Source organism: Oncorhynchus nerka, linkage group LG13, assembly GCF_034236695.1.
Source record: "Oncorhynchus nerka isolate Pitt River linkage group LG13, Oner_Uvic_2.0, whole genome shotgun sequence".
Taxonomy (NCBI): domain Eukaryota; kingdom Metazoa; phylum Chordata; class Actinopteri; order Salmoniformes; family Salmonidae; genus Oncorhynchus; species Oncorhynchus nerka.
In genome coordinates, this window is record NC_088408.1 from 37,112,566 (window position 1) to 37,138,451 (window position 25,886).

The 25,886-nt window shown below is 42.7% G+C and overlaps 1 protein-coding gene across 10 annotated transcripts in view; it reads left to right on the forward strand.

Annotated features, from left to right (window-relative positions):
* Positions 1–25,886, forward strand: part of ptprk (protein tyrosine phosphatase receptor type K) — a 148,466-nt gene that overhangs the window by 81,418 nt on the left and 41,162 nt on the right. For all 10 annotated transcript variants that reach the window (XM_065026402.1, XM_065026403.1, XM_065026404.1 and 7 more), the window contains exon 7: positions 2,973–3,266. In XM_065026402.1, the coding sequence (XP_064882474.1) occupies positions 2,973–3,266 (294 nt within the window). The remainder of the gene's footprint in view (positions 1–2,972; positions 3,267–25,886) is intronic.

The following is a 25,886-nucleotide window of genomic DNA, read 5'->3' on the forward strand; positions in this document are numbered from 1 at the left end:
TGAAAACCTTGTGAAGACTTACAGAAAACGTTTGACCTCTGTCATTGCCAACAAAGGGTATATAAACAAAGTATTGAAATAATCTTTTGTTATTGACCAAATACTTATTTTCCACCATAATTTGCAAATAAATTCATTAAAAATCCTACAATGTGATTTTCTGGATTTTTTTTCTTCTCATTTTGTCTGTCCTAGTTGAAGTGTACCTATGATGAAAATTACATACCTCATCTTTTTAAGTGGGAGAACTTGCACAATTGGTGGCTGACTAAATACTTTTTTGCCCCACTGTAAATGCTTCAGAGTTCAAGTAACAGTCATATCTCAACATCAACTATTCGGAGGAGACTGTGTGAATCAGGCATTCATGGTCAAATTTCTGCAAAGAAACCACTACTAAAGGACACAAATAATAAGAAGAGACTTGCTTGGGCTAAGAAACACGAGAAATGGACGTTAGACCGGTGGAAATCAGTCCTTTGGTCTGATGAGTCCAAATTTGAGATTTTGTGAGACGCAGAGTAGGTGAACAGATTCTTTGCATGTGTGGTTCCCACCCTGAAGCATGGAGGAGGAGGAGGAGTGATGGTGTGGGGGTGTTTTGCTGCTGACACTGTCAATTATTTATTTATAATTCAAGGCACACTTAACCAGTATGGCTACCACAGCATTCTTCAGCAATACTCCATCCCACTCCACAATCACCCGACCTCAACCCAATTGAGATGGTTTGGGATGAGTTGGACCGCAGAGTGAAGGAAAAGCAGCCAACAAGTGCTCAACATAAGTGGGAACACCTTCAAGATTGTTGGAAAAACATTCCAGGTGAAGCTGGTTGAGAGAATGCCAAGAGTGTGCAAAGCTGTCATCAACACAAAGGTTGGCTACTTTGAAGAATCTAAAATATATTTGATTGGTTCCTACATGATTCCATGTGTTATTTCCTAGTTTTGATGTCTTCACTGTTATTCTACAATGTAGAAAATAGTAAAAAAAAAAAAAAATAATAATAATAAAAACCTTGAATGAGTAGGTGTCCAACCTTTTGACTGGTACTGTATATATATTTTTTAAACAATACAAAACATACACATGCAAATGACAGCATACAAATGCACACAAACATCAACAACATCACACCTGCTCACACCCCCATCTCCAGCGCTCTCAACACTCTCTGCCACATGGCCTCAAACTGCACCATTTTGTTTCTCTCTGTCGCCCACGTACTTTCAACATTTTACCTTTCCATTGTGTTATCGATGGAGGATTGGTTGATTTCCAGTTTAAGTCTACATTTTTTTCAAAATGATTGATGTGAAAAGTATTGTCCAACTCATCGGGTATCTCACTTCACCGCCATGCCTTGAAATATGCAGACAGATTAATATACAGTGCATTCGGAAAGTATTCAAACCCCCTGACTTTCCCCACATTTTTGTTACATGATTTTTCCCTCATCAATCTACACACAATACTCCATAATGACAAAGGGAAAACTATAATTTTTCAAAAATGTTTGCAGATGTATTAAAACTAAAAAACACACCTTATGTAAATACGTATTCAGACCCTTTGCTATGAGACTTGAAAATGAGCTCCGGTGCATCCGGTTTCCATTGATCATCCTTGAGATGTTTCTATAACTTGATTGGAGTCCACCTGTGATAAATTCAATTGATTGGACATGATTTGGAAAGGCACACACCTGTCTATATTATATAAGGTCCCACAGTTGACAGTGCATGTCAGATGTAAAACCAAGCCATGAGGTTGAAGGAATTGTCCGTAGAGCTCTGAGACAGGATTGTGTCAAGGCACAGATCTGGGGAAGGTTACCAAAAATGTCTGCATCATTGAAGGTCCCCAAGAACACAGTGGTCTCCATCATTCTTAAATGGAAGATGTCTGGAACCACCCTGACTCTTCATAGAGCTGGCTGTACTGGACAGAGTTCTACTGTGGAGATGGGAGAACCTTTCAGAAGGTCAACCATCTCTGCAGCACTCCATCAATCAGGCCGTTATGGTAGAGTGGCCAGACAGAAGCCACTCCTCAGTAAAAGGCACATGACAGACAGCTTGGAGTTTGCCAAAAGGAACCTAAGGACTCTCAGGACATGAGAAACCAGATTCTCTGGTCTGATGAAACCAGGATTGAACTCTTTGGCCTGAATACCAAGCGACATGTCTGGAGGAAACCTGCCACCATCCCTACATTGAAGCATGGTGGTGGCAGCGTCATGCTGTGGGGAGTGCAACTCGTTGTTAAAAAGGTGTTCCTAATGTTTGGTATACTCAGTGTACATGTACCACAGTTTTTGATAAACATATGATTAAGTGGAATTAGCTTCAACAAATGAGTCGGCCGACAGCCATCTGGCCTGGGAGAAAAGAGAGAGAAGAGGGAAGAGAAGAGGCCTGCATGATGTGCAGAGCCGGAGACCAACTTCATCGGAGTGCGTTAAACAACGCTCTGCCCTTATGTCTCCTTATCAAATCTTATTGGTCACATACACATATTTAGCAGATGTTATTGTGGGTGTAGCAAAATGCTTGTAAGAAATAACACACACACACACAAATACTGCAAAGTTGCTTAGGAGCTAGAGGCAGAGATTCCAGACTGACTGGAAGTGAAACCAGTTGGTTGGTCTGAGAGTGTTTGATAGTTTGGTGCCCCCGGACCCCATTCTAACTTGAACTTCTAGCTGTTGAATTCATTGGGTGTATGACACAAATCTCATTAGATTTGATTATCGATTTTGAAAGGAGAGTCCAAATGGGTCATAAAAAAAAAAGTGTTATCCAGACCTTTTAGTTGGATACTTCTGATTGAATAGATACTATGTCGTCTGCAATAAAATACAGACATGGAAAGCTTTTGCCAAAAATAGATAATGTCCCTAATTGAAATACCTTGAAGTATGCTGTGCTAAACCATATTCTCGTTTTCCCTCCTGTCTCCTCCAGAACCCCCGCGGCCTATCGCACCCCCTCAGCTGCTGGGTGTTGGTCCCACCTACCTGCTGATCCAGCTCAATGCCAACTCTATATTCGGGGACGGCCCTATCATTCTGAAGGAGGTGGAGTATCGTATGACATCAGGGAGCTGGATAGAGACCCATGCTGTCAACTCCCCTAACTACAAGCTGTGGCACCTGGACCCAGACACAGAGTACGAGATCCGTGTCCTGCTCACCAGACCAGGGGAGGGTGGCACCGGCCAGTCTGGACCACCGCTCATCACCAGGACCAAGTGTGCCGGTAAGTCTCCATCTCCATCCTTCCTTCCCGTTGTTTTTAATTTTCTCTTTTTTGCTCCCTGTTGCCTCTCTGCGTTCCACTGCTCTGTGATATTTGCATACAGATAATTGCCTTGGGTGCTTTTAGAAAACATAATTGGAAAAGCCAGGGAAAATAAACAAGGTTCCTGGTAGAGGTAGTGTCATGGCCGTCACTCACTAAGAGTTTATTTCAGATGTCGGGGGTGGGGGTGTTTCTAAGGAAATAAACTAGCATGCTTTTCAGGACGAACCTTGCCAGTATTTACCCCGAGGTCCATGGATGACAAACCTGAGGCAGGAATTCTCATTCATTTCTGTCGGGCGGCGTGATACACAGTCCCGGGTTGCCATGGCATCTGCATTTAAACAGCACATCAACAAGGCGGAGACTATATACAGACGTTATATGGGGGAGCACGTAGTGGAGCGTTTGTGTACGGAGAAGGAATCTGAAGATGGAAAGTGGTTATTAAGAATAATGCGGAATGTATGCAGTGTTTCATTACTCTGGGCATTGCCTTTCCATCAGCCTGAGACACTATCCATCTATTCCCATGCCTCACCCTCAGATGTGAATAGACCAGCTGTATTCCCAGATTGACATTCAGAGTGGAGACTCTCTGTCGTTTTGTGTTTCCTCTTGGCTACTGTCCGGTTGTGGAGTGAGGTTTTCCAGGGGACATAGTCCAGGTACAGCCCTGTAGTCTGCTCGGGAGGAGATGCCTACTCCATGTCACTGCTTTTGTCCATCACAGCCAATCATAGCATTGAATTATGTGCTGCCCATGGAATTGGCAGGAACGGAAATGGCAGGAACACATTATATGTTTGTGGCAATACAGGAAGCGTATATATCAATATCTTCCTCTTCCTTAGTTTGTCCTACATCTCACTGCACGCTCCCACCTATCAGAATGCATGAGGATTTTTTTCTAGTTTCATATTTTGGTGTTCAGACCCTGACATCCACAGCAAAAGGAATCCTTGGTGATTAGGAAGTATATTTGAGAGATGTAGGCACCAGGCATCTGTGTAAATAGAAGTTGTGATATGGCTATGGTCTCAGCAGACACATTTTTGATAACTGGGCAGCCTAAATTCAAATCTTTGATATTAGTTTATTTTTAAGTATATCCTGTATGTATGACAGACGCTTTTATACTAGACTACACTTCCCCTAGATTCCTTTTGAGATTATTAGTTTATCGCCAGTAAGAATTTGATGGCATCGTAGCATGGATCATTTCCGCCTCAGTGTTTCCCAGCTTCTATACCTGGAATCAAGTTGAATGACTACATCAAATAATTGCAAGAAGTCATTAGGGATGTTCTCCCACAGTAGCATCACGGGTCACAATCAGATAGTGTGCGTCTTACGTGACAGGGGACAGAGGAAGCGGGATATCCTTGCTTTGTATCTAAAATGCAAATATTAAGCATCTGAGCATCTTCCTCCCCATCCCGGAACGGGTGCCATGAGCAAGTGCAGGCCAAGAATGGCAAACAGTGCTCAGAGATTTCTTATGTACGTGTTCTCCTACACAAACAAAATCAACTTCCTCTCGCATTGTTTAACCTTTTTCCTGTGAACTTCAGATTATTTTCACTAGCAGTACATTACTATTAGGACAAGGGCTCCTGGGTAGCAGAGAGGCGGGGTGGCTCGCAGACTAGTCAATGTCACGTTTCCTGATTTGCAGGGTGAGCGAACACATTATGAAAATCCTCAGGGCGCCTCTCTCCAGAGAGTTTGTATTTGTATATATTTTTTTGCATGCTCCCTATGTAATTTACTTCTTACAAATGTCATGCCATTTCAGCAAAATAACGTATTGATCATTTCCTCATGCCTCACTGTTAAATAACAAAGAAAAAAAACGATTTCGAAGGCCGGGGAATGAAATCTAATAATTGTTGGTGCATGTTACTGCCACCATTTATTGCTGCATAGAATTCGCATTCCATATATTTCTCTTTCCCCACCATTTTGTGTAATAGTATTGTTGTACTGGGAAAATGGGTGGGTCCATTAGTGTCTGGTTTATATTACGGTGGTGGCATTCCTACCACGTTGTCACTTTGTCGTCTGTCCCAGCACATTAAACAGATGTCATGCACCACCATGGTTCCCAGCTGTGCTTAATTTCCCCCGACTGCTTCAGACCACGTAGACTCCGCCGTAAGTCCCCCATTTCCTGCCATAAACACTGCCAAGAAGAGAAAAGAAAGCATTGGAAACGATCTTCTTTGCTGTTGCCTTTAAGTTGGATGTATGTATGTGTGTGTGAATAGGTGTGGCACGATTGTGGAAGAACTGTACTATTGTGTAAGTGTCTCAGATTTCCTGAGGGAAGCACATGACACGGTGCTGCTGGAATAGCCACCTGAGCCCTATTGGACTGGTTACCTACCAGCAGACAGCAGACTGGGACTGAGGGTTAGAGAGGAGGGAAAATATAGTGAACGAGAGACGGAGCAGGTCTGCTTTCCCACGGGAAGGGTTTTCTTTCATCACCGTCGAGACAAACCACTCACCCACACGATAGTGAGACAACATGGAGGACTGTTGGTCTCATCAAGACCTCTCTCTTCAGCTAGCCAAGCAACACCTACAAGCAGAATTGATGAGTAAAACATCATTAAACGGCTACATTCAACTGGAGATTTCAAATAATATTAAAGATGTAGCTTCATCCTCATCATTACTCAATATGTGTCCCATGTCTGGTAGAACGAGCAGAGGCTTCATTTGAACCGGTTTCTTATTGAAAGTATAGATTCAGCAGTCCTCTGCACTCTATGCTCCAAGAACCTAAAGTGTTTTCCATACCACTGCCTGCTCAAAAACTCCTCAGCTGGAAATTAGATTGCGTATAATGAAATGAACAGACCACTCGGTTCCTAATGCCCAGTAGGGGTTTTACCGGAGAGTGTTGAAATGTTGTCGCCTTTTAAATTCAAACAGGAAACACCGTATTGACTGGAGAGGAAATAGTAGAGTTGTTAAGCTGAGACTTGCACTAGAACAGTTTCCTGCCTGACAGACAGGCAGGGGAAATTAATGCTCTTAGTGCGCCGTACGGCTTTGATTCGCCTGTACTCGTGCATTTCTACGAGCACCTCAAGTCGCGCTAAACAACGCCTTTTGCCATCTGTAACCAACCTGATTGGTTTGAATAGTTCTACATGTCTGAGCATGTTGTGCGTTCAGAGCGTCACTGGCTAGGATAAGCTCTTGAAGCCAGTTCAAAAAAGCAATTAACTCTGCAGAACTAGCTAGCACTGCACTTGGTCCTCAGCCGTATACTTTAGCCTCGCTCCTCCAGACAGAGTAGTCCTGCATGGGCTTTAGTGATATCACCCTTAAATGTTGAAGAGTATTGGGATGGAGCAAAAGTAGCCATACGTGTGCCAAATGGCAACCTATTACAGTCCTGTGGGCCCTATTCAAAAGGTAATTGCACAAAAAAAAAAGGAATAGGGTGTCATTTGGGAAGAATCCCATGTCTCGGTTGTGTTGAGGCTGATGTATCCACTGTCCAGTGATGGTTTCAGGTGTCCTTTGACTGACAAACAGAACAGAGGCCTAATCTATCAGGGCGATGTTTCAGGACCACTCTGTCAGTGTTTTCTCCAAGGATCTCAGTCGGTGTGAGAGTCGGGGCGTCGCACTCGTGGCAAGACACCATTCCAATTAGTAAAGGTAATAGAGAACCACGAGCGGCTGACCATCACATTGCTGATTACACAGAAAAAGGGTATACTGATTACTACTGAATGACCTCTCTGGGCTGATATTTGCAGTGGCAGGCCTTTTTATTGAGGCAATTTCAATGAAATCACCGGCGGCCCTTCAGATGAACAGTCGATCCAATAACAGCCTAAGTAGAGCCAAGGTCAACAGTTCAACCTGTCCTGTGGTACTGAAAGGAATGCATTCGGTCAGGATTTTTTTCCACCTTTCACTAATGTGTTGCCAAGGTGTTTGATTTGGTGTATGCGATCACTAATTGTCGCCATCTATTTGCTGAACCGCCGAAGGGACCGGCGATTAGGAGTATCAAGACAAACCTTCTGAACACAACGGGCGTGTTTAGTGATGCAGTATAGACTATTTCCTCTCAGGTGCAAAACACATAGGTCTCCACCCCTCCACTCTCATATGCACATTGACTTTCCACACATGATCAATGCTCAGTCTTACATAATGATTTTGATTGGGCCCTGCAGCCAGAAATACTATTTAGGGGTCTAATTCTTTGAGTTCTGCATTCATTTCAAAGACCCTTAAAGCACTAGAGATGTTTTCCCCCTGTACGGATGATTACCACTTTCCTACGCAGGAGGAAGAAACAAACGATCATGGTGATTATGGCCCCCATTGATGTTATTAACGTCCTAGTACACTGGGATTAATACTATTGATTTGGGTACTCCGTCTGTACTCTCCACTTGACACATTTGAAAATAACCTCACACATACATACACACACACAACTGTATATGCTACTACTGACCTACCTCAGAGGGACTAGTGTTTCTTCAAGGATGAATTCCTGTGACATTTGCTAATCTGTTGCCCATGACTTTGCCTGTAGTGAGACTGACACCAGTTGTGGTGGGGTTGTCCATGGGTCAGGGAGAACTTTCAAACAGTATTATCCTCCAAAAATACCCCATAAGTACTGAAAGACATGAAAAGCTGAGATTTTGATAATACATGCACACTATCAGAATGTGAGGGAGAGAAAGAGACCCACTGTGTGTGGAATGAACAAAACGTTAGCTGTTGTACTACACTAGTAATAGTAGCAGTAGTCGTTATATTAGTAGTCCTGGTAGCAGTCACAGTTGTGATCGTCCTCTAGAGCAGTGGTTCCCAAACTGTGGGGCGGGCCCCATAGGGAACGCAGTCCGGCTTCAACTTACTCTTGAAAGAGGTAGTAGTAGAATGCACAAGGTGCAATTTCGAAATGAGTTTTCCTCTTGTGATGTCAGTCGTTGCATAACTTCGAGAGCCATTTATAACTGGTCAAAAATGTCCCGATCAACTAGCCCATGTCAGCTAATGTTTTCTAGCTAGCTTTTTGTATCTGTAGAATTTCAGGAAATAAGCTTTAAACCTGCAAAACATTCTCTCAGCCAATAAGAGGGGTGTGAACAGTTTGTGTCATCAACAGTGCTTGTGCCCATAGAAATAGATGTGGCACGGGGGGGCTTGACTGAAAAAGTTTGGGAACCCCTGCTCTGAAAGACGTGTTGGAGCACAGCATCTATCAGAATGACTCCCTACTGGAATATCATATTTTGATGGATTCAAGGGGGAGCAGAAATGCATTCCACTGCCAAATGAGTTTGAATGGTTGATAACATAAATGACTGTCAAGCAGTGAATGGCAGGGGACATGGAGTTGGTATATTACTTTCGTTACCTCAGGCGCTTCGAGAGTCTCCCGCGCTAGGCCTGGCATTACTCTTTCGTGGGAGTCAGAGAAATGGGAAGCTGCGCGGGATGAAGATGAATCATAAGGAATGGTGTTCCAGACACTGACAATCCACACAGGACCGCTGAAGCATGGACTCTGATGTATTATTTAAATGCACCCTGTTTGGCATGGGTGGTAAATCGAGTTTACCTTCTGTGTTGTTCCTCTCATGTTACAGCTAATATTTCATACCTAGGCTTGGCACAAAAACAAGTCCAGCTTTTTGTCAGTAGAACTCACTGTCAGAGCAGAGGTGGTGGATGGTAATGTTTTCTGCTCCCAGGCACCGCTCTTCCTCTCAAGCCTCTCTCTACCAAGTCCCCCGGCCAGTGTTCTCAATTAAGGCTACACTGCTGGGGAATCTTCTCTCTATAAATCCTCTCGTTTGTTTGTCTGCTCCATTTTTAATCACGAGCGCCTCTGAGAAAATCCTGCCTTGTGACTGGAAGGGATTGTTTGGTATTTGTTGTGTTTTTACCGCTGCCTCACAAACCATTTTGACTTTATGTGGATTATTATTAATTGTGTGGCTGCTCAGTGCTTCTCCGTAATGATGCAGACACAGGAAGGCTTACTCTTACAATAGGAAGGAGGCCGGCTTTTATTTCATCATGATAAATGAGGATATTTACAAAGCAAAGCAATTTGTCCTGTCTCATTCCACACTGTGCATTGCAAAAGGGATTAGGGGGGGTGGAACAATTCATATCAATTAAGATCGATTTAATGTGTCATGACACAATTTCTGCCGACTCGAGAAATAATTAACTGTAATAGTGCAGGGCATTAAAAAACATTATTTGACTTGACCACGCTCTATCTTTGGGGTAATGTTCTGAATTAATAAAAATCGAGTTAATTTCTTTAGTGTCTTTTTGCCTCTATAAGTGAGTGAGATTGTTCAAATCTGTGGGTCACGTGTTATTTACCCTCCAGTCCCACAGCCCAGTAATTGAATGGGTCACTTTTATTACTCTTTTTTGCTGAGAAGCAAACTTTTAATCCATTTCATTCTCTTTTCTTCAACTCCCCACTCAACCTCTGGGATCTTTTACCCTCTTTCCCATCCATTGACGATAGTACATGCTACTACGTGAATCTAAAGCTGCGTCTTTCCATAGTTGGCCCTACATGATTCCGTGCCACAGCAGAAGAGTGGGACACTGAGGCCAATGGGTCTTTTGAAAATGGAACTAATGAGTGTAGGAGCCAGTGGAAGGTGTCCTCCTAAGCACCAGTAGGGGCAGCACGTCCATTTGGCCAGAATGTGGGCTGAGCCCGATGGTGTGCAATGCTTCAGTAAATCAGAGAACTCTCATTATAAACAAAGTGCAGGGAGAAAAACACAGGGGAATAAGGGAGACACTTTGCTCTGTCTTTGAGAGCTGGCCAGCAGCCTTTTAGACGACATTGAAGGACTAACTCCATTATAGTGCATATTGATAATGGTAAATAATGCAACAGCTGCAAGAACACAGGGACTGAGCTGAACAAAAAAAAGTCTATATAGTATTGAGTTAGTCAGGCTAGAAGCCCAGTGGGAGATATGTCTATTTGACAGGATGTCCGTTTTGCTCTCCATCTTTTGACCTGCCGTGACTCTCCCTCCCAATGATTGTTTGTTTTTACCCGGAGAGCAGGGCTACATTCAATTCATTAATTCCAACAAAGGCCTTACCTGTAGCCCTCTTCAGATTAAAGTGTGTGCCCTCTCAATGATTTCTGTCCAGAGAAGAGGCCTCCTCGACTGCAGGCCACGGTCAACACTTGACCCACACTTGACCTTCCCTGTTCCCGAAAGGAAGCTAATGGGCAATTCCATGGTAACGGAATTGCCCATTTAAAAATGTCAAACAAAAACCATTGCTTTCAAAGTGTAGCTCTTTCCACTCACAGCCCCTCTATACTGTCCAGTGCTCAGTTGGTAGAGCATGGTGCGCGCTACAAATAGATAGTGGGTTCGATTCCTGGGACTACCCATACTTAAAGTGTATGCACATGACTAAGTCACTTTGGATTAAAGCACCTGCTCAATATGTTATTATTATGGGTTAAATGGCAGATTGCCATTGATACTTGCCCAAATTGCAACGCAGTGGCTGTAGAGTAACATGCTATACATGTCAGACCTCAGGTTCTCCATTTCACAGCGCTGTATGGGTTTTGACTGACAGCCGTTATAAACTTGAGCAACGACAATAAGATCCTCCCATCCCTCCTGCTAATTGGGCAACGATTTGCACATTTGTTGTTGTCCGAGTGGAGGGACACGCTGTAAATCGAGAGGAGTCGATGTATTCTGACAGATGAAATGTTGAGGATTATAATAAGTATTGCTTTGAAGTCATGCAAGCTAACCCCACACCCGTGAGTCCAAATGTGCACTTCACATTTCCATAATTGAAAACTAAATGTAATTTACACTATCAACGTTTACTGATCGCTATGTTTGAGCCACAGTTACATGGGTGACACCCCGGGTTGTCCTGAACAGAATAAGCCTGTGTTTGTCTTATTGTGAAGTAACATAGCTGCAGAACACGCACTTGAATGTACTCATGACTCCATTCTATGCGCATCAAAATTGCAATCTGTTTGTCTGAAGTGCATTTGGGAAGTCTGACACTAAGATTGTATTTTATAACTTAGCTAGCCATGTTGGAAATAGAATAAGCTTTCGAATAATGCTCACCTGACCCCGATGGTGCTTTATAATGGCACATTTCTGGATTGCGTAAACAACAAGTGATTGTATGATGGTGGGGATGCAGGGCTGTGTTAAAAAAAACAACTAAAAAAACAATACTCTTTCCTTTAGTCATAAAAGTGCATTGATATTACTTAGGAACTGTACACTGTTTAGAGAGGTTTGTGGCCACTTGGAGACACCAGTTAGACCTCTCACTCAAACCCTTGTAATAGCTTGTTTTTTCTCATCTTGCACCTACTCCAAAATGTTAATTCATATTATGTTACTGAATGCATCCAGAGTATTTTCAGATTATTTACAAATCCTTTAAAAAGTACAGTAAATGTCAAATGCACAGAAAAATCTGTAATGTTTGGATTCAGTCTTGTTTTTGTCCTCACCTTTGGCCTGAATCTCCAGTGTTGTCTATCAATTGCTACCATGTTCATGCATAGTGCTGAGCGATTAAAACATTTTTGACAACTAATTTACCCACGTCGGTTCAATTATTTGAATTCCATTTAGTTTTTTCTTTCTTTCTGGGAGCTCAATGCGCACACTGCACAGTTTCTCCAGAGATAAATCTGATCCAGTTTGAACTGTGCGATGTAGTTGTAGTTTCATACAGGCCAATATTCTTAGTTTAGCGCATAAAATGTGGTAATTAACTACAATGACCATAATCCATTGCGCATCTACTTGTCTGGTCTCTCTTGTGCCCACTACGGAAGAGGCAAAGAATGCAGTAATGAGCATTCACTACCATCATGGGACTTTTGTTTTATTCTGTGTCACCGCATTTATATAAATCAAAACCAAAAACCGTGATTACCTTTTTAATAACCGAACCGACCTCAAAAAGAACTAATCGCTTAGCACTAACACATGCTTTTTATAGTAATTCTGTTAGGCCAAAATTGTAAATGTTTCTATCCATATAGGCCAATTTCCATGAGTGTAAGTGGTTATCAAACCATACAACTCTATGCACAATTTCCACTGAAAATTAGACAAACGCATTTACTGGCAAAACTGTACAGATGCAAAGTTTGCAAACAGAATAAATCTCCCGCAGTTTTACTGTGTTATTCAGGGCTCATCTGTAAAATAAACCGTGGCCTCAGTATGGTCCCAGCATTCATTTAAAACATAGATCAGTAAGAGTGCGCACACGCACTTGGATAACTGAAATCAATTCTGAGGAGTAAGTTAAATGAAAGCAATTCATTGAAAATGGGGTTTGTCTTTGTGCTGAAACAGGGTCTGCTTTGCCTTAAAGTAACAGTATACTATTGAAGGCTTTAGTGCTTTTGTTGAAAGCATACTATGCCATGTTATTCACATGCTGTACCAAACAATTCACACAAAAGGAGCTAGTGAATAGCAGTTCTCATGAAACAATTGTTTGGTATTGATCAGGTTGCCAGAGAAAAACATTTAACATTTCAATGAAAATGTGTCTTTTCCAACAATAAGAAAGTATGGTTTTATTACTTATACTTTCACCACGTACATATTTTCAAATCTCAGCCAATACAATAATTGTATTATAGGTTATACAGACTCGTCCTTGGAAGCCCATTATAAACAGGCCATTATCCTCAGAAAGCCTCTTTTTGAATAGTTAAACTACAAGGCAGTGCTATTCTTTCTCCCTGACATAGCATGTCTGCGAGTTATCACTCATTCTTGTGAAATAAGTCATTCCACCAACGAGTGGCCGTCCACAAATATATAAAACTCTGAGCAATTTTCCGGAATGCCCTGCGGCAGCCATCCCGACTATCTCATCTTCCCAGGCTAAAGCCTTTTAAAGAGGCGGTAGTAATGAAATGCAAGGGATGGCTTTGGCTCTGTGGCGCACCCCGCGGCGTGCCGAGGCCTCCCTAACAGCAGAGCGCTTGGCGGTGTTGTGGAGGCTGGGCCGGGCAGAGCAGATAAAGGAGATGGTGATTAATGTTTGTTCAACAGTTAGCCCGGGCTTCCTCTGCAGAATGCACAACGAAGCGTCAGTGGGACCACAGATCCTTTCAACAAACATGAAGTTGCTCACATTATCTGTATGTGAGGGAAATGTTATTTAAATGTAAATTCATTTATATTTATCTTTTTTGCTCGGTTCTGGTCGATTTTTTTTGTAGTTCAGCCACCCATCTTTTGCTCATTATGTCGAGGCAAAAAACATGATCCTTCGCATTACTCTGGATGTGATGAACAATGTCGCGTTCCATTTGAACCATAAAGTAATGAATGACAACATGGAAAAGGAATAATACCTCCGTGATGTTGTGCAAACATGTGCGTCATACACCAGGTGCCAGAATAGTGTATTACTGAATGAGTTCTCAGCCATACTTTACATTTTATATAGTCAATTCTCACACTGGATTCTCCCATTTACTAGCCTTTTTACTGAACCAGTTGAACATCTTCTATCAGTGTTTAGAACACATGTATGCTAAAACCTTACTACCTAGACCTTCCTAATAAACCATTACTCTGCATTAATCCTTAATGATATATATTTTTCCCCTTTCCATCATTACATATACTCCACCTGTACTATATCTTAGGGTGTGTGTTGACTACTCCTTTAGACTGCTTATCAGCTTCCTTACAGGCTCTGCAATTTGAATTTCAAAACGAGGCAATTGGACAAATGTGTGGCTTTTTTAACTCTAGTACCTGGCTCCTCTCTCGCTCTCTCTGCACCGGCTGCAATTTCAATACAATTAAAGATCACAGGAATATAGACTTTCCATTCTAGTGTATATGATCCTCTTCACATCTACTATTCTGCAGTGGTTAATATCCTACCACATCAATAAGCTCCGTAAGATAAGGCACTAACTACTTGCTTGGAACTTGGTTGTCCTGGAGGTAATATTGCTAAGTGGAAGTCCCAACAGTGCACAGTGTGAGTCGACACTGGTTCTCCCTGCACCTCGTACAGTAGTACTTAAATGTGATGGATTGCTATCAGGGCTGAGATGAATAAAAGATGGCAAAAGAGAAGAAGAAAAAGATGCCTCCTTGACATTTTGCTCGTGCCAAAGTTAAGTAATCTGTGCCTGGGCTTGTTTTACAGATTTATCTGGCTCCTTCCTCCCTGTGATTTGTGGTGCTACTCTTTATATAGGGATGTATGGATCACGCAGCCTCCTGTGGAAATGGCATGGCCTCGCTCAGGAATAGACCTCATATTTCACCGCTAACGACCATACTGTACCTGCTATTGTTCTACTACACCCATTATCAGCGACGGTCAAAGAGGAACCTGTTCTCTGTAATGGGTGGAAGGAGGAATGTGTATGGAAAGTGACAGCAGCAGTGGAGCAGCTTCCTGCTCGTCCCGGGGCTGTATACCTCCTCAGAAGCAGTCAGATTAATTGTCAGTGACTAGGAAGTAGAGAGTCTAGCGACTGCTGTGTTCTGAATGGCTGGGCACTGTGACTTGATATGTACAAACATTTCACAGCCACAGTAGTGTAGTTTGTCAGGTCGTATGCCTGACGCAAGCTAAAAGGGATGTGCGTGTATTCAAAACGCATGTGGCCATGACTTCAGTGGCACGCCGAATACCCCCTCCAAACACACACACACACACCAGCTGTAGTTCACTGAAATCTCAGCTTTTCGATGTGTAGCAATTCAGAATGTGAAAGTTGTGCAGTCTTGCTGAATGTTTGTATTTTTGTGATTTCAAAAACAGTTCATTCCTCACTGCTGGAAATCTACATGCAGATTCCCAGAGATTGTGAAATTCAGGTCATTTAAAATGCTAAAATTAAGTAGCACTTTTTCCTCTAGTGTATCAAGCTACTACAAGCCTCGCTTGTGGCATGTACGCCATTAGATCTCTCATAATAGTTTCCATGTCGGAAAGTGTAGCAGCAGATAGTACTCTTATTGCCAGCTCCATCCAGAGTCAACCCTGCTGACTCTTAATTGAAAATCGCCGTTCGGTACATCACAAGGAGGAAAATCACATCCGTCCCTCTCCCCGAATACAATTTCTCTAGTGCTAGTGGTAACTGTGTGGGTAATTGATATGATACTGGAGTGACACACAGCGTTTCATTTCCCCGTTGGGAATAGTGAGAATTAGTTTTTCCCAGCTGTCTCAGGGGGAGGCAGACGCAGGCAATGCTCGCCATTCCTTTGTTATATTTTCTATGAGGAGTCCTCCTGAAGTAGTGATTTATTGGTACTTGTCTGAGGAGAATAAAAGGTGAAATATAATCAAGTTTGGGAAGGACTGGGAGGTTAGTCTGAATGGTGGCAAGCCCGGGCTGGAAATGATTGACACAGGAAATGGATCGCAAATTGGTTGATTGCAGGAAAAGGAAAAAATATTGATCACTCAGAGCGGCAACACAATTATTAGTCTCCTCTACTTCAAGTTTGGGATAAACACATCTGTTTTAAAAGCAGTCCACATCTTAAACACCCTGCAGACTAAAATCTGAAACCATGATCACACATGTTAGCATCGTGTGGGTGAAATAGTTAATGGTTAGTGAAGGGTGGGATATTTAACACTCAGTATAGGCTGTGTGGTTGATTATGAGAAACAGCCATCCGGCCATATTTCAGCAGCGATACTGTCAGTCAACAGGCTTATGGACAGAGAGGAGTGGAATGGAGAAAGGCTTGTGGAGGCCAGGAACAGACATTCTCCATCGAAGTGGGATATGGCTGACGGATGACTAGGATCGTCATTGACTATGTTCGAGGTGGACTTCACACAGAGGGGCTGACAAGTGATTCAGAGAATGCCAGCCTGTATTACAGTGGACATGATCGATTATAGAAACTAGTTGATATTTGCACAGACGAGGTGCGGTAGTTCAACCTTTACACAAAGTCACAACAGCATAGCACAGTAGCTAGTTACAGCAGGTGAGGTGTTACCCAAAGAACGTCACATTTCAGCTCTTACCCAGAGCCGCCTTAAATCCAGTGCATTATAATCTCACTGACTGTATGTGGTTTATTTCTGGAAACCAAAGATTTTCTGGCTGTTCCCTCAGTTTCTTGGAAACCCATTATTAAGAACTTCCTGTCAACGAAGGGAAGATTTGAGGCCTAACAGCAGAAAACATATGAAGATGGCGACGGCTTACCATAATCCGGTAAATTGACAGACTTAGGCAGGGCAGGCTAGCTCTTCCAAACCTGTGAATGTGATCCAAAAGAGACTGGGTTGAGTACCATGGACTTGTAGTGGATATGAGCTTCGACTGGAAGCTAGTGGAGTGTGCAGAGGAGCAGGATGACATGGGAAGGTTGAACACCAGGCAAGCTACAGCGTTATGGATAGGTTGCATGATTTTGATGGCACAAGTGGGGAGCCCAGCCAACAGCGAGTTACAGTAGTCCAGATGGGAAATAAGTGCATGGATTTGGACCTGCGCCCCTTCCTGTATGAGGTAATGTTTACCTCTATGGATGTTGTAGTGCATTAACCTGCAGGAGCGAGTCACTGCTTTGATGTTTACAGAGAATGACATGGTGTTGTCCAGGGTCACACCAAGGGTCTTTCCACTCTGGGAAGGGGACACCATGGAGTTGTCAACTGTGATTGAGCGGTCAGGCCTTCCCCGGGAGGAAGAGCAGCTCCATCCTGTTGAGGTTGAGGTGGTAGGCTGAGATAGATCTCTGCATGCCTGGCAGATACTGTGTGTCGCCACCTGGGTGTCAGAAGAGAGGGTGGAAGGAGAAAAGCAATGATAGGAGAGACCATGTGAGGATATGATGGAGCTGAGTGACTTGGTGTGTAGAGGGCCTAGAACCGAGCCCTGGGGTACACCAGTAGTCAAAGTATGTGGTGCAGACAGATCCTCTCCATGTGAATTGGTAGGAGCTGTCTGCCAGGTAGGATGCAATCAAGGATGTGCAGAACCTGAGACACCCAGCCATGAGAGGGTAGAAAGGATGATCTGATGTTTCACGGTGTCGAAGGCAGCGGATAGATCAAGGAGGATGTGAAGAGAGGAGAGAGAGAGTCAGCTTTAGCAGTGCGGAAAGCCTCAACCAGGAGACTACTCGGTTGAATGACCCGTCTTGAAGCCTGACTGGTTATGGTCAATATCGTTCTGAGATAGCAAGAGAGTTTGTCAGAGACAGCACGCTCAAATGTTTTGGAAAGAACAGCAAGGGACACAGGTCTATAGTTTGACATCAGATTAGTCTTTTGGAAAGAAAATTATATATGTCTGTAGTTTTACATCAGAGGGGTTGAGTATTGGTATCTTGAGCAAGGTAGCGACTAATTATTTTGAAGTCAGAGGGGACACAGCCAGTGGTCAGGGATGATTTGACAAGGGAAGTGAGGAGTGGGAGAAGGTCTCCAGAGATGGTCTAGAGAAGAGGGGATGGGGTATAGTGGGCAGGTTGTTGGGCGGCCGGACCTCACTAGTCGCAGGATTTCATCTGGAGAGAGAGGGGAGAAAGATGAAAAGGCTGAGTGAATGAGGAGCAGATGTCAACCTTCTTTTCAAAGTGGTTGACAAAGTCGTCCGCAGAGAGGGAGGGAGAGAGGGGGTGAAGGGAGGAGAAGGTGGCAAATACTTTTCTAGGGTTAGGGGCAGAAACTTGAAATTTGGAGTGATAGAAAGTGGCTTAACCTCATAGTCCGCCCCATCCCGCATGCGGTATCATTACTACAGCCTCAAGCTCATTACCATAACGCAACATTAGCGATTTCTAAAAATCGCAAATGAAATGAAATAAATATGCCTGCTCTCAAGCTTATCCTTTTCTTAACAATCCTGTCGTCTCAGATTTTCAAAATATGCTTTTGAACCAGAGAAAATCAATAATTTGTGTAAGAGTGGTGATAGCTAGCTTAGCATTTAGCGTTAGCATTTAGCACGCAACATATTCACAAAAACCAGCCAAGGAATCAAATAAAATAATTTACCTTTGAAGAACTTCAGATGTTTCAATGAGGAGACTCTGTTACATAGCAGATGTCCAGTTTTTCCTGAAAGATTCTTGTGTAGGACACATCGTTCCGTTTTGTTACTATGCATCTGGCTACCGAAACTAACCGAAAATTCAGTCACCTACACGTCAAACTTTTTTCCGAAATAACTCCATAATATCGACTGAAACATGGAAAACGTTGTTTGAATCAATCCTGAAGGTGGTTTGGCATATATCTCTCCATTGAAAGCCCAGTCCTTGAAGCAAGCTTTGTTCTCTGATTCGAATGGAAAAATACTGGGACCTGACTTTTGCGCACCAATTGCCACGCAGACACCAAGCGGGACACTTGGCAATTGTAGTCTCTTATGGTCAATCTTCCAATGATATGCCTACAAATACGTCACAATGCTGCAGAGACCTTGGGGAAACAAGATAAAGTGTCCGTTCATTCCTGTCGCATTCACAGCCATATAAGGCGATCATGGAAAACGTAGCCTCAGAAATCCTGTTCATTTCCTGGTCGGTCAAACATCTTGGTTTTGCCCGAAGCATTTGTTCTAGGGGACTCACAGTGAAAATCTTTGCAGTTCTGGAAACGTAAGAGTGTCTTTCCAAAACTATCAATTCCAAGCATATTCGAGCATCTTTTCGTGACAAAATATTGCGCTTAAAACGGGCACGTCTTTTTATCCAAAAATGAAATACTGCCCCTATAGGACTAACAGGTTAAACTGTTGTAACTACCCATCCCGGGTCCGGGAGCGTTGTCATCATCTGACACTAATTAGCATAACGCACCGGACATAAATATTACTAGAAAATATTCCTATTCATGAAATCACAAGTGAAATATATTGAAACACAGCTTAGCCTTTTGTTAATCACCCTGTCATCTCAGATTTTGAAAATATGCTTTACAGCCAAAGCAAGACAAGCATTTGTGTAAGTTTATCGATAGCCTAGTATAGCATTATGCCTAGCTATCAGCAGGCAACCTGGTCATGAAAATCAGAAAAGCAATCAAATTAAATCGTTTACCGTTGATGAGCTTCGGATGTTTTCACTCACGAGACTCCCAGTTAGATATCAAATGTTCCTTTTTTCCCAAAATATTATTTTTGTAGGCGAAATAGCTCCGTTTGTTCTTCACGTTTGGCTGAGAAATCGCCTGGAAATTGCGGTCACGACAACGCCGAAAAATATTCAAAATTAGCTCCATAATATCGACAGAAATATGTCAAACGTTGTTTATAGTCAATCCTCAAGGTGTTTTTCAAATATCTATTCGATAATATATCCACCGGGACAATTGGCTTTTCAGTAGGACCGAGAGGAAAAATGGCTACCTCTTTTTACGCAAGAATCACAAGTGGCCACTTACGCAATGTAGTCGCTTACGCTCATTCTTCAACATAAAGGCGTGAAACTACGTCAAAATGCTGTAGACACCTTGGGGAATACGTAGAAAAAGGAATCTGGTTGATAGCCCATTCACTGCTCAATAGGGACGCATCGGAACGCAGAGCTTCAGGGCTTTCAAAACATGAGTCACTTCCGGATTGGATTTTTCTCAGGCTTTCGCCTGCAATATCAGTTCTGTCATACTCAGACAATATTTTTACAGTTTTGGAAACTTTAGTGTTTTCTATCCTAAGCTGCCAATTATATGCATATTCTAACATCTTGTCCTGACAAAATAGTCTGTTTACTTTGGGAACGTTATTTTTCCATAAATGAAAACACTGCCACCCTAGTTACAAGTTAAGCACTTAATACAGAGGAAGAGAAGGTAGAGGGAGTGAAATGATGAGTGCTTCCATTTTCTCATCAGAACGCAGTTCTGTTCGTTTGCGGTGAGGAGGTTGAAGTCGCCCAGTGCGATGAGCCAAGAGCCATCTTCAGGAAATTAGCTTATCAAGGTGTCAAGCTCATTGGGATACTATCTAAGGGCACCTGGTGGGTGATAGATGACAATGTTAACCTTGAGCGGAAAAGTGACAGCATCGAATTCAAATGAGATGGACACGTGAGCGAGGGAGAAATTGTTAGCCCAGTGCCCCGACGACCAGATGCTTTCGGACTATGAGTGAAAACGTAGTCAGAGGAAAAGAGCGCAGCTGGGGGAGCAGTGTTCTCTGGGGTGATTAATGTCAGGGCCAAAAACCCTAGGGACTGAAGGGCAGCATAGGCTGGGATTAACTCTGCATTCTTGACCCCAGACTGGTAGTTCTGAACACTGCCATAGACCAGGAATTCTGCATGGGTTGTGCACTGAGGTTACACTAAATTAGAAGGGAGAGGCCTACAGGGAGAGAAGCAAACAGGTATAGAAACACACATAGTTGACAAAGCTACAAAAGAGCAAAATGAGAATCTGAAAATAACTGGGTAAAATACTCAAGTGAGAGAGTGGTGTGGAGCCTTCCTCTCTTTCCTTCATTGAACAGCTCGGCAGAAGTTCGTTTTGGCGATGACACCGCCGCTGATACGACCACAGCTTACAGCTGCCACTGAGAAAACAGGGGAGACTGAAGTACTATCACTAATTGCTAATTGCCTAGCAGAGGTGAAGAGCACACCTCCCGGTACTAATTGCTGATTGCCTAGGAGAGGAGAAACCACTCCCCCTCCAATACAGCCACTGATTACCAAAACAACAACAGTCACAAATTGTCCTGCCCCTTAATCCTGGTTGATGTGTCAACAATCAGCTGCAAGTTGTCAGCAGTTCACACACCGAGTAGGCTACCCGGAAGACAGACACCACTTAAAGTAGATGGCCCTAGCCACCCACACGCACACACACCCCTTCACACTCTCAGCCTTCATTTATTTTCATTTTTTTCTGTGGTTAATATTTTAATGGATATATTCAGATAGAGATGCCAGGCAGTAATGTGAAGATGGTTAAATATTTTCCAACTGCTCCGACTTCCTGTAGTGCACCGCTAGGCACTTTAGAGAGTAAATAAGAGCAAATACATTTGAGAGCAAAGAACCAAGAGTGTAAATGATGGTTTGAGTTTCAATGCCTCCGACTTCTAAAGAGACTGTGAAAACAAACAGCACTGGTTTGATAGGGTGTTTTAAACTCATGCAAATGAATACATTTCCTATTATGTCTGGGAAAGAGGGGTCTAAATGATTGGCTAATTTCAGTTGGGTAATTAACAGATGGCAGCTCCCATTATGAATTCATCAGTGAAGCCAAGCTCATTTGGCAGCTGTAACTGGTTTTCAGGTGTTTACGGTGTACCTGCTATGACATCAGACATCTTGGAGCAGTATTTGTGTACTAAGCGGAGTGGATGACAGTTGTTTAGGTTGAGGAGGAACGAGAGGAGTTCAAACCTGAGCATACCTAGCTTTGTGAACGAAACTGTCTTTGCTATGTGAGATATTAACCTAGCGGTTAACAGCGTTGGGCCTGTAGCCAAAAGGTTGCTGGTTCGAATCCCAGAACCCAGTAGGTAAAAAATCTTGAGCAAGGCATTTAACTGTAATTGCTCCTATAAATCGCTCTGGATTAGAGTGTCTGCTAAATTACTAAAATGTCAATGTAAAAAAAGAAAAATGCACCGTTCCTTCTTTTGGAAAGTAACTTGTTACATTACTTTTGCGTTTTTACTGAAAACAGAAAACCCTCTGAAGATGCCTTGGTCATTCCTTCTTATGCCCAGTACAGGGCGCACACGATCTTTGAATGGCTTGAATAAGCCTACCATCCATAGCCTAATCTATAACTCTGGGCTATACCAACTCAAGGAATAATGACAGACGCAATATCTCCTTTACAATACTCAAAATATAAAAGATTTAGTTTAATTACTGTATTTACACATAAGTTATTACATCTATAAAAACCAACATGGACAATTGGCAGCCAATCTATTTAACCCACAGATACGAACTGGGCAGAGATATTCTATGTAAAATCACATGATCACAATGTGTAATTGTAGTGTCCTTTCATTTATGTTTACGGAGAAGATGGAGCTGGAGAAATGTCCATTTTTATCAACTGAGCCTAACTTGGTCACCTAGCTACGTTGTTTACTTTATTACCAAATAAATCAATTGTGCTTTCGCCTTCACCCGATGGTCCTGTGTTTGAATCCTGCCAGTAGCGTCAGTCAAGATTTAAGAGGTAGCATCTGTCCTTCTACCAATTCAACGTAATATGAATACTTCCACGATAAAGGCTATTATTTCTACCATCTCGCTAGCTATCAAGCTAACAGCTACCATGCCAGCTACCCGCCACAACATTCATGCAGAAACAGGAACCGTGGTGAACGTAGCTTAGGGGGAGGGATTTTCGTTGTTTGTTTACACCAACAAAGTCAAATATGAAATAATATTGTAAAAGTAAAGTAAAAAGTAACACGTTAGGTTACTCGTTATCACAAAATAGTAGTCTGGGTACTCAAACACGTTACTTTGTAACATTTTTCCCCCAATACTGGTTAACATACACACGCAGGCATACAGTTCCTTCAGAAAGTATTCACACCCCTTGACTTTTTCCACATTTTGTTGTGTTACAGCCTGAATTTAAAATGGATTTAAAATGTCACTGGCCTACACACAATACCCCATAATGTCAAAGTGGAATTATGTTTTTAGATAAAACCATATTTTTTTTTAAGTATTAAATCTGAAAAGCTGAAATGTCTTCTGTCAATAAGTATTCAGTCCCTTTGTTGTGGCAAGAACAAATCACATAAAAAGTTGGATGGACTCACTGTGTGCAATAATAGTGTTTAACATGATTTTTGAAAGACTACCTCGCCTCTGTACCGCACACATAAAATGATCTGTAAAGTCCCTCAGTCGAGCAGTGAATTTCAAACACAGACTCAACCACAAAGACCAGGGAGGTTTTCCAATGCCTCACAAAGAAGGGCACCTATTGGTAGATGGTAAAACAAAAAAAAGACACTGAATATTCCTTTGAGCATATCCTGAACACAAAGTGTTATCTATGAGGGCAAATCCAACATAACACATCACTGAGTACCAATCTTCATATTTACAGGCATGGTGGCTACATCATGTTATGAGTATTCTTGTCATCGGCAACAACTAGGGAGTTTTTTTATGATAAAAAGAAACAGAATAGCGGTGAGCACAGGTAAAATCCTAGAGGAAAACCTGGTTCAGTCTGCTTTCCGGCAGACACTGGGAGACAAATTCACCTTTCAGCAGAACACTAACCTTAAACACAAGTCCAAATATACACTGGAGTTGCTTACAAAGTTGGCATTGAATGTTCCTGAGTGGCCTTTTTACTGTTTTGCCTTAAATTGGCTTGAAAATCTACAGCAAGACTTGAAAATGGCTTTCTAGAAATGATCAACACCAACTTCACAGTACTTGAAGAATGTTTTAAAGAATAATATTGTACAATCCAGGCGTGTAAAGCTCTTAGATACTTACCCAGAAAGACTCATAGCGGTAATCGCTGCCAAAGGTGATTCTAGGGGTGTGAATACTTATGTAAATGAGAGATTTCTGTATTTGCAAAAATGTCTAAAAACATGTTTTCACTTTGTCCATTATGGGGTATTGTGTGTAGATGGGTGTGATTTTGGAAAAATGTATTTAATCCATTTTGAATTCAGGCTGTAAAACAACCAAATGTGGAATAAGTCAGGGGCTATGAATAGTTTCTGAGGGCACTGTACATGCACACACACACACACACACACACTGGCTCTGCGTGGCAAGCTGCCGCTAGATCTTTTAAATGTTCGTTCGTCAGCCAGCGAGAAAAGTGTGATAAACCTGTATCCTCTAAAGAGTTTGCAGTTTCCCTTTCTCCTCTCCCCCGGGTTGATATTGATGTTTTTTGGGGGGGGGTCTGTATATTTCTACCCGTTAAGTAATGTACACGCCATTAGCTAGATACAATGTCTTAGCCAGCAGAGGTTAATGGAGCAAAGCACATTAGACAGCCCTAGCGTCTAGTGCATCCCAGTGTTCGCCTCAACATTCACTGGTCCATAGGGACCTACAGGAGCAGCTAAAAACACAATTAAAAATAAATGATATTGGATTTACATTCTCCCCATAACCATGTAAGTGATGTGTGGTAGGAAAGCTATGTTGGCCAAGCTTTATTGCAGAGTGGATGTTCTGTGGTGGTTCGATGGGAAGTGGAATAATGGGAAATGTGTGGGCAGCTGGCTGTTGATTTCGCCGCCGCCTCGTCATTGGAAGGTCTACATCAATTGGGTCACCCCCAGAGACCACCCAAATGGTTCCCAGGCTAATGGAGAGGTAAATGGAGAAAACAGCCACCCTTATTAATACCTCTATTGCAAAGGCCAGCTTAGAACCAAGTTGATTTCACCACTAGCCATTCATTTTCAATCCCTCCACTTATCACAGTTATGTCAAGAAGACCAGAAAGAGGGAGAGAAAGCGAGAGAGAGGGAGTGCTCCTCAATAAGACCTCTCTCTCTCCCCCTCTCTCTCTCTCGCCACGAGTGAAGAAACTGCTGCACCGACAAGTGGCGAGCGCCACTTCAAAATTGCATTTAGCTTTCTGACCTGACAATTCTAATCAATTAGGTGAAATGCCTCCTATTACTCACCCCACTTGTTTTGTATTGACTCACAAGAGCAGAGAGATGGACAGACTAGTAATGGAGCGTTTTCACTGGATTTGATTCATATAGAAACGTCTCGCTGTCCTCCCGACTGGCCAGAGACATAGTGTGTGCCTGATGGTGGCTGTCAGATCTTCATTTAAAAAAGAAACGACTGCGCTTCCTTTTAAAAAGTCTCTCAGGTTTAAGAAGTGGAAAACACTCTGCTAGGCGTCTGCGGTCTGAGAGATAGAAAACAAATCACAATGGAGGCGCAAAAGATCAACCACAATAGGGTGAACACAATTACAGTGACTCTCAGATTGCTTTGTTTGAGGAAGTCTCCTTGCAAATGCTCTGTTCCCTCTGCTGGCCGTCCTTAGGCTTTGTTCTCCCATGTCTCCTTGAGAAGGGGCGATAGCTGCACATGTGACGGTGGGGAGAGTGCGTCAGCCTGCTTGACTATGGAATCATAAAGCTCGTGTAGTCTGAAGGTCTTATTCTGTGTAAAATCTCCATTGAAATCGGGTGTCCTTCGAAATGGGCCCCTTTATCCTATGCAGGCTTTTTTTGCGGGTCGGGTCGGAATACAAATACTGTCCTTCGTGCAATTCTTGACGGCCCACTGCTTGGCACAGTGGCCTGTTGTTGACCATGCAATCTCAGGCAGCAAGGCCTATGGGGAATTGAAGTGTGTTTGCTCCAGACCCTGTTGTGCTATTTCCCCTTCCCATAGTGACCCTATCCCCCCCGTATGCTGTCACCGTCACCATCAAATCACACCATTTCTGGAAAACACCCATTATGCCTGGTCATCCGCGATCCCTGTCTCTGCCAGGGTGGTCAAAGAGCAGAACCTTCTACAAAGTTTAGCAACTCCATTTGATTTACACAAGCTA